Source organism: Eupeodes corollae, chromosome 1, assembly GCF_945859685.1.
Source record: "Eupeodes corollae chromosome 1, idEupCoro1.1, whole genome shotgun sequence".
Classification (NCBI taxonomy): domain Eukaryota; kingdom Metazoa; phylum Arthropoda; class Insecta; order Diptera; family Syrphidae; genus Eupeodes; species Eupeodes corollae.
The window spans coordinates 229907441-229916713 of NC_079147.1; the positions used below are offsets into that span (position 1 = coordinate 229907441).

The following is a 9273-nucleotide window of genomic DNA, read 5'->3' on the forward strand; positions in this document are numbered from 1 at the left end:
TCTTTTCAACTTGCACCTCAAAATATTTAATTTTTGTTTTAATAGATGTGTTGTTGACTTGACAAAGATTAAAGAAGTACTACCATTTCATTGAATAATTGGACAACAACGATTACCAAATCCTTCTAAGAATGGATTGTATCAAAGTTTCGCAAACATAATTCGTAGTTGAATTTCACACCAATTTCAACTCCTCATAAGCAATGCTGTCGAGCATTCGACATGAAGGGTGTTGTCTTAGAATAGTTGCTTAGTCTAAACCGCTGCACCGTTGCGCACTACTACGCGAATTTTTATCCCCCAAATCCCAAAGTAGGCACAGGAATCCTCTAAAGGTTCCAAAAGAACGTAGGTCGGGTTGTCCTGGTAGAGAAGTGCGGCAGGCATGCTGGCTTACGCGCGACACTAGCTCGACGGAGTCGTGGGATCTTGCACTGCTACCGGACTTGTTACGAATTACATGCCTTGACTTACTTACTTACTTAAGGTGGCGCTACAGTCCGGGGCGGACCTGGGCCTTAACCAACAAGCGTCTCCAGCCAGCTCGGTCCCTAGCTAGCTGTCTCCAGTTTCGCACGCCAAGTTGGTTGAGGTCCTCTCCCATATGGGTGCGCCACCTGAGTCGCGGTCGTCCTCTACTGCGCCGTCCCTCGGGATTGGATTCGAAGACCTTCCGGGCTGGAGCGTTGATGTCCATCCGCTCTACATGACCTAGCCATCTAAGCCGTTGGACTTTAATTCTGCTAACTAGGTCAGTGTCGCTGTACAGCCCGTACAGTTCGTCGTTATATCTTCTCCTCCATTCTCCATCTATGCGTACGGGACCAAAAATCACCCGAAGAATTTTTCTCTCGAAGCATCCTAAGATGCCCTCATCTTTCTTTGACAGGGTCCAGGCCTCAGCGCCATAAATGAGAACCGTAATGATGAGTGTCTTATAGATGGTGATTTTACATGCTCGAGAGAGGACTTTACTTCTCAATTGCCTTCGAAGTCCAAAGAAGCAGCGATTTGCAAGAGTTATTCTTCGTTTGATTTCAGCGCTGGTGTCGTTGTCTGCATTAATAGCGGTGCCTAGTTAGACAAAGTCCTTAACTACCTCAAAGTTATAGCTGTCCATGGTGATGTTTTGTCCAAGACGTCGTTGTTCAGTGTCTTTTTTTGATGACAGCATATACTTGGTCTTGCCCTCATTGACCACTAAACCTATCTTCTTCGCTTCCGTCGCAATGCTCAAAAACGCTCCACTGACATCACGCTTTGATCTTCCAATTATGTCAATATCATCTGCGTATCCGAGTAATTGGATGGACCTTTGGAGGATTGTGCCTCTAGTGTTGACGGTTGAGTTTTGCACAATTCTTTCCAGGACTATGTTGAAGAAGTCGCAAGACAGTGCATCGCCTTGTCTAAAACCTTTTTTGACATCAAATGCATCGGTAAGATCTTTTCCGACCTTGATAGAGCAGCGTGCATTCTCCATCGTCATTCTGCACAAACGGATTAGTTTGACAGGGATGCCAAAACTAGACATTGCTCGGTAGAGCTCTTCCCTATAGATGCTGTCATACGCGGCTTTCAAATCGATAAAGAGATGGTGGGTATCGATTTGAAGCTCCTGGGTTTTTTCCAAGATCTGCCGTAGTGTGAATATTTGGTCGATAGTGGACTTTCCTGGTCTAAAGCCACACTGATAAGGACCAATCAGGTTGTTGACGAATGGCTTCAGACGTTCACATAATAATACAGCAGAGAGGATCTTATATGCAATGTTAAGGAGACTGATGCCTCTGTAGTTGGCGCAGTTTAGAGGGTCTCCTTTCTTATGTATCGGGCACACTATGCTGAGATTCCACTCATCGGGCATGCTTTCTTCCGACCATATTTTGCAGATGAGTTGGTGCATGCTCCCTACCAAGCCATCGCCTGCTGCTTTGAATAGTTCGGCAGCGATGCCGTCAGCTCCAGCAGCTTTGTTTGACTTAAGTTTAGATATAGCTATCTTCACTTCGTCAAGGTCGGGCAGGCGGAATTGTTGATCTGCGTCGCCGAGGTTGAGTGGTTCTATCTCCCTTACAGCGGAATTCGGCTAGTCGTCGCCGTTATATAATTTGAGGAAGTGATCTTTCCATATTCTCAGCATCGACTGCGATTCTACTACGATGTTCCCCTGATCGTCTTTACAGGCTTCGGTTCGTGGCTGGTACCCTTGGGAGGTTTTTTTTACATTTTTATAAAATTAACGAACCACATTCCTGTTGTGACATCCCTCTATCTCCTCGATGGCGCGCTTCTCATGCTCTCTTTTTTTCCGTCTAAGAAGCCGGTGTTCCTCTCTCCTCTTCTGCTCGTAGAGTTCATGAGCAGCTCTAGTCCTTTTGTGCAGCGCCGTTTTGTACGCCTCTTGTTTCGCTGCGTGCGCTTGCCGGCATTTGTCGTCAAACCAGGGGTTTCGCTGTGGTGGCCGTGTGAAACCTAGCACTTCAGAGGCGGCATCTCTGATGGCTGCAAGGCAATGTTGCCACTGGTTTTCAATGCTTAATGCAGGAAGCATAGGACTCCTTAAGAGGTTATTAGAGACTCGATCAGAAAAGGACATGGCAGTCTCTTGTGATTGTAGCCGTCTAACGTCGATTCTTCTCACAGTACTTCCTTGTTTTGGCTTGGATCGGGATATCCATAGCCGTACCTTAGCTACAACAAGGTAGTGGTCCGAGTCAATGTTGGCCTCTCGGAATGTTCGGATATCCTGGATACTGGAGAAGTGTCGTGCGTCGATCGCAATGTGGTCAATCTGGTTGACGATTGATTGATCAGGAGATTTCCATGTCCCCTTGTGGATATTAAGATGTGTGAACTGCGTACTAGCTACCAGAACGTCTCTCCCCGCAGTGAAATCGATCAGCCTGAATCCGTTGTCGGAGATAGTGTCGTGCAGGCTGTATCTCCCGATTATGCCACCAAAGATGTCTTCTCTTCCTAGCTTGGCATTAAAACCTCCTAAGACAGTTTTAATATCATAGCCAGGGCACTGCTCATATGTCTTGTCCAAGAGCTCAAAGAATATGTCTTTGGTGTCTTCATCTTTCTCCTCTGTTGGGGCATGCGCGCATATTAGGCTTATGTTGGCGAATTTAGCCTTGATGCGGATTTTTGTGATGCGCTCGCTCACACTGTTGAAACTAAAGACTTTTTGCTTGAGCCTAGTTCCAACAACGAATCCACACCCAAATAGACGCTGTCTTTGTTCTCAGTAGCAGTCGCCGTAGTAGATATCGCAGTCTTTTAGATTGCGTTTGCTCGGTCCATCCCATCGCACTTCTTGGATGGCTGTAATATCTACCTTGCAGCAGTTTAGGGCTTCCGCTAATTGTTCGGCTGCACGTGGTCTGTTAAGGGACCTAACATTCCACGTACATATCCGAAGTTCGTTGTCCTTATTTCGTTTGCGTGGGTTGTCAACAGTGAATCCGTCCGTATCCGAGGCTTGTTGGTGCTATGATGTTTTTACGTGGCCAGGAAGTCACCCCGACGGCCGGATAAACCGCTCCTTACAGGCCTGGGCTCCGAATATGTCGAAGAAGCCCTATAATGTGTTCACTAAGTAGTTCAACCTTACTGGAACTGTAGACGCCACCGTTGATTCTATTTCGAGAATTCGTCCGCTGCCGCCTGGATAAGGAGAGGTGCCTTAGTGGAAACACCTCTCCCCCCTCTCTCGTTTGCTGCCCCCAACAACTTTCCACTTGGGTTGGAACCCAATCTCCAGTTGAGGTACTAGGCACCCGATGTTCACCGCGGGGAGGTGAGAGTAGGAGTTGATAGACAGAGGTTTGTTTTGAGAAAAACCTGTGGACGCTTGTGTCCTCTTGAATGCACATGTCTACCATTTGAACATCACATGCCTTGACTATTTTCCTTTAATAACCTCATACATACTTGCGTTACCTTCGAACCTGTTTATACCACAAACAATATCTATTTCATAGTCTGAAATGTTCAGTTGGAAACTTTGGTGTAGTGTGTTTCCATCGCGAACCCACCCTCAGTTATGTTACATAGGTATAACACGACCATCCATGGCTAATGTCCCGCGAATTCTGTGACACTATCCCCTAACTTAAAGAGGTGCAAATCTTTACGATTTACACATTAACCATCGATTGTACCTCTTCCTTGTTCTCCCCCCTTTCTCACGAACAGAAGAGCCTAATTCGGCATATTTACATTATAATCTTCTAAGCAAATTATTATAGTTAAACACTGACATTTTAAAATTCACTTTAGGTTTTATTTTATTACTATTTGTTTTATAAATTAGGATTATATACATTTCACTCTTTTTACTCTCTCTGTGATCTTCTGTGATAGCAAAATAATAGTTTTTATTGTTAGGTTTTAAACTTTAGGTTTCTCTACTACGTTTCTATCCATTTATATATAATTTGTTTCCTTTTTTTTTAATTTTCTATTGATCTGTTATATTTGCTTTAAGTTTAAATCTTTTAATTGTATTGTCTGTTTTTAAATTTTGTATTGTATTTTCTTTCAACACGAATTGTTTGCCTTTTGGCCTACATTTTAATACACCTGTATTTCCGTGCTTAAATAAAACAAATCGAATTTAATATTATTGAACTTCAAATTTCTTTGATTTCCAACCTATTACTTTTTTCTCCTCTTTTTATTCATTCCTCGGGAGTTAAACGTTTTAATTACACTCTCTTAATTTGTTCATATATGGAAAACTTATTGGGAACTCTAATTGAAATCTCAATTGAAAGGCGATTCAATTTCTCCACCCCAATCAACTTGTTATCTTAAGTTTAATATACTAAATTTCGTTTTTTTATTAATAATGACTTACCGGGTGTTTCTTTTATTACTCGCAATTTTGATATGTTGGCTCGTTCTCCGACGATGTTGTGCACAGCATACGTGGGATGACAGCTCTTACTTTCTTTCACTGCTAAACACTTTAATTAAGAAAAATAAAATCTTAAACAAAAAAACAAATTGCTTTGGGATTGAAGTTTGTATACTTAACTTTTTCTATGTTTGTTTTCCCTTTTCCCTTCTTCACCCTGCCTTCTTAACCCTACTTATACTTTGATTCAGAGAGTCCTAAGATCACCGATCACGGAGGGAGTTTACATAAAGTTCGTATGAAAAAGAAGTACAGTCTGTTCAGGTTGATGGTAGTAACAGCTTCTGGCTTGTAAGATTTGTGAGGCTGCTTTGGCCACCGATCTTTCGAGTGTACGCAATTGAGGAGTCCAAAACAAATGTTTTAGAGGTAGGTAATGTAGAGAATACAGACTTCTCTAGACAAATTGCTCTTCGGTTCGGCGAGAGCTTTTCTTCGCAAATTATTTTGTTGGTTGCGAGATAAAATAAAATTTCTTGTAATCGGCACTGTAACACGACTGCTCACCGCCCTAGCGGGTGATTTCTACTTCCCTTTTTTCACTTAACGAAAGAAAAAGAAATTCGGCGAAAGTCGCTCGACTTTCGAATGAATTGTTCGAACAATTGACAGGGTGTTATTGTATTCAGGTGTGTGTGGAATTCCACACCCAAGTATTATTGTATGAATTGTTATTTCAATTAGGGTCGCTACAAGGGAGCTGTGCTTTTTTGTAGTTGTGCATCATTAACCCTACATTATTATACTTTATCCATATGATCCTCCTCAAATGTTTACTTCCAGTATTATAATAGGACCACCTCTGTGCTTCCTAATGAGTCGAACAGTGGAATTTACTTGGAGTCAATTCTATTGGTTTTATTGATATTCTATTTTAGGCCTATTCTCTTGTTATTGATACTTTAAAAGATCAGATATGGGGCTCAGAAAGCATTGGCTATGATCAGGTTCAGACTTGAAAGTTATTCAAGTTTTTAGTATCTGATTGGCCAGCTGCCAAAAACTTGCCTTCCAATTAAGGCAACTTTATTGAAAAGTTGACTGGAAAGTTAGTCAACAAAAATCTCCCTAAGCCTCAAGTCAAGTCCACTTATGTCAGACGTCTTTCCTGTACATATTTCGACAACCCCTGCGGAACAAATGCAGTCACTAACACGTCTGTTGAACCCATATTTGAGATCAGCGAGTCGTAGCCGGTAATTGGTTTCCCTCCCTATTTCAATTTTTGGAAAAGTTGTACTTTTCATGCACTTTCTCTCAGGCCACTACGTGCCTTCAAACAAACATTTTTATCATTACTCGCACTAAGACTGGCCTATACAACTTTAATTTTAACTGGTTTTATTTCACTCCAAAAATTAGAGCTCTCTTCTTAGACCTTAAGGAATTGAATTATTATGTTTCTAACAAGTGAACATTTAAAAGTTAATATTATTTTAGTTCAATTCTTTTAAACTATCAAAGTCTCAACACTTATTAAACCTTGCTCAATTTATTTTGAGTTCATACGAAAATATAAAAATAATCTAATTTTGTCTTCCGCACAAAGACTTATAAAATTTTTGCCATATGACTGTGCAATTTCTGGTAAACAAAATAAATTTCAAGGTTGGGCTATGATATATCATCTTTTATTGCTAAATATACATTAATTACAAAAAAAACTTATTTATTCGGAACTTTCAAATTCAAATGTTATTTCTTCCAAAAGTTAAACCGTGCATCACAATCTTCATAATTGTACATATTTCGTAGAATTTAACAAATGTCATAAAACTTCTATGATATCAAAAAAATGTGAAGCATTTATTTGTAAAGTATTAAGAGATAAGAGATAAGATTCTAAAACGTACCTTGGATTTATTTATAAAAGTCAGAGATTTTCTAAAATTCTTCCGTAAATTCTTCAAATAGTACAATATCAATCAGAATGCAGAGAGTATTTCTTTTGGTTTTGCTCTTTGTAGCGATTGTTCCATCAACTAAATCATTTGTTTCGAACTTCGAATGGCAAAACTTTAAGGTCAGTATGGTGAAAATGTCTAATAGCAAGTGGTTTTACAAAGCGTGTTTTTTGTATTCAAGATTCAAAATGGAAAGACTTACAAAAACATTGGAGAAGAAGGACTAAGAAGAATGTTTTATGGCACCAATAAGATAAAAATTGAAAATTTCAACAGGGTAACCCGTGGAACTTTTCGACTTGGTGTTAATCAATTCAGTGATTTGACATTACTAGAATATGCTCTTTTTTTTGCACCAACTGCGGATATTCAATCTAATGGAGTTCCATATACGGCTCCAACTGTTCATCCACCATCCTCATTTTTATATACCGCTCAGGGTTTCACGAGCCCGGTACGAAATCAGGGACTAGTATGCAATAGCGGATGGGCATATGCCGTTGCCACAACCTTACAAATCTATTATGCATCTACTACTGGAAATCTTAATTCACAGACTTTATCGGCTCAAAACATAATCGATTGCGCTGGTGGATATACAGCTTGTAGAAGGCAAGTTCCCCAAACTGCATTTGATTATCTCACCAAACAATCTCAAAAACTCTTTACACTAACTGAATATTCTGATAATCCGCTCGGTACACAGGGAATGTGTGCTCCTCCAGCAAATTCAAACAATGGAAAGACTTTAAAATCCTACTCCAACATTCCAGATGGTAATGATGAACTCCTCAAGTCAGTGTTAAACTATGTATCCCCTGTTGTAATTAAGTTGAATCCAGCCACATTCGAATTCATGCACTACAAAGAAGGTGTATTTACCCAGCCTACGCCTATTTTAAAAGCTGATCACTATGTTACAGTTGTGGGTTATGAATCTGCCCAAGGATCTTCGCAAGGAGTTTGGTTTGTTCAAAACTCATTTGGTACAACTTGGGGCGAAAATGGAATGATGAGAATTGAAATGAATTCGGACAAGCCAATATCTAAATCAGCAGTGTTTCCTTTAAATTAAACAACACAGACAATTCTTAACATAAATTGGATACAAAAACAAAACATGACGCTGATATTGCTTTCAATAATACCTGCCTCAAATTTTGATCGGGCTTTATATAATTTTAAGTTTGATATTTAAGTTTTAAGTGAGATGGTAACGATATCATATTTTATTCGACGAATATTGAAAAATAAAAATATAAAAGTTCGAGTTACTGCGTTTATTAATACCCTATTGGAATTAAATGTAACATTTCCAATTTTTCGAAATGATATATACATGTTTTGAAGTGATTTAATCGTTTAATACGTTCTTCAAAAAGCACTTCCAAGATCTTACTGGTCGACAAAATTACAGTTTCGTCTGTGGCACAAACAAAAATATACTCTTCTAAAGTGAATTCAAATCTCACCTTTAAATTTTTCTATTACATCAGGTTTTTTTTAATATTTCCCTTTAAAAATGTTTATTTCGAATCCAAACTCTAATTTTTACTAAAGGATGATTTTTTAGCTACTATCGTTTTGGCAACACTGGTTTAAACAGCTGACGCACGTTTCGTGTTTTGTTCCACTGTCAAGCATCTTCAGTAATTTAACCATGAATTGTCTTACAAACGAACAACGCTTGTAAACTATTGAATTTTATTTCCAAAAGGTGCTCTGTTAAGAAAGTTCAATGCGCGCTTCTTCCATTTAATGGTCAGTTTAATCGACCCACTGAAGCGGCTGTTCGGGCTATTGTGACTTAATTTCGCAACAAATTTACATTGTTGGATATTAAACCACCAACACGCTTAGATAGAGTGCGAACTGAAAAAAAAAATATCGCAGCTGTATAGGCCAGTGTTCATGATGACCATCAATTATCGATTCGTTGCCGTTCACAGCAATTGGGCGTCTGTTTCTCAAAAACGTGAAAAATTTTGGGGAAGGATTTAGGTGTGATGTATATCAAAATACAGCTGATGCAAGAATTGAAAACGAACGACCTACTGCAACGTAACATTTTTGGTGAATGGGCTCTTGGAAAGTTGGCCGAAGATTCCCTTTTTTACCGAAAAATTGTGTTCAGCGACAAAGCTCATTTTTGGCTCAATAGGTCCGTAAATAAGCATAAATTGTCGATTTTGGAGTAAATATCAGCCAGAAGGATTACCAGAGCTACCAGTGCATCCAAAAAAATTCACAGTTTTGTGCGGTTTATGGGCTGGTGGCATCATTGGACCGTATTTCTTCAAAGATGATGTGAATAGTAACGTGAATGGTGTACGCTACCGTGAGATAAAATCCAACTTTTTTTGCCCCAAATGCAAGAACTTGACTTGCATGATATGTGGATTCAACAAGACGGTGTCACATGCCTCACAGCACGCGCAACAA

General features: G+C 39.6%; 1 protein-coding gene across 1 annotated transcript; it reads left to right on the forward strand.

Annotated features, from left to right (window-relative positions):
- The first annotated feature begins 6832 nt into the window (after window positions 1–6832).
- Window positions 6833–8101, forward strand: LOC129941838 (uncharacterized). Its single transcript, XM_056050589.1, has 2 exons — window positions 6833–6950; window positions 7013–8101. The coding sequence occupies exons 1-2, from the start codon at window positions 6858–6860 to the stop codon at window positions 7904–7906; spliced, it is 987 nt and encodes a 328-aa protein (XP_055906564.1). The 5' UTR covers window positions 6833–6857; the 3' UTR covers window positions 7907–8101.
- Window positions 8102–9273: the final 1172 nt, after the last annotated feature.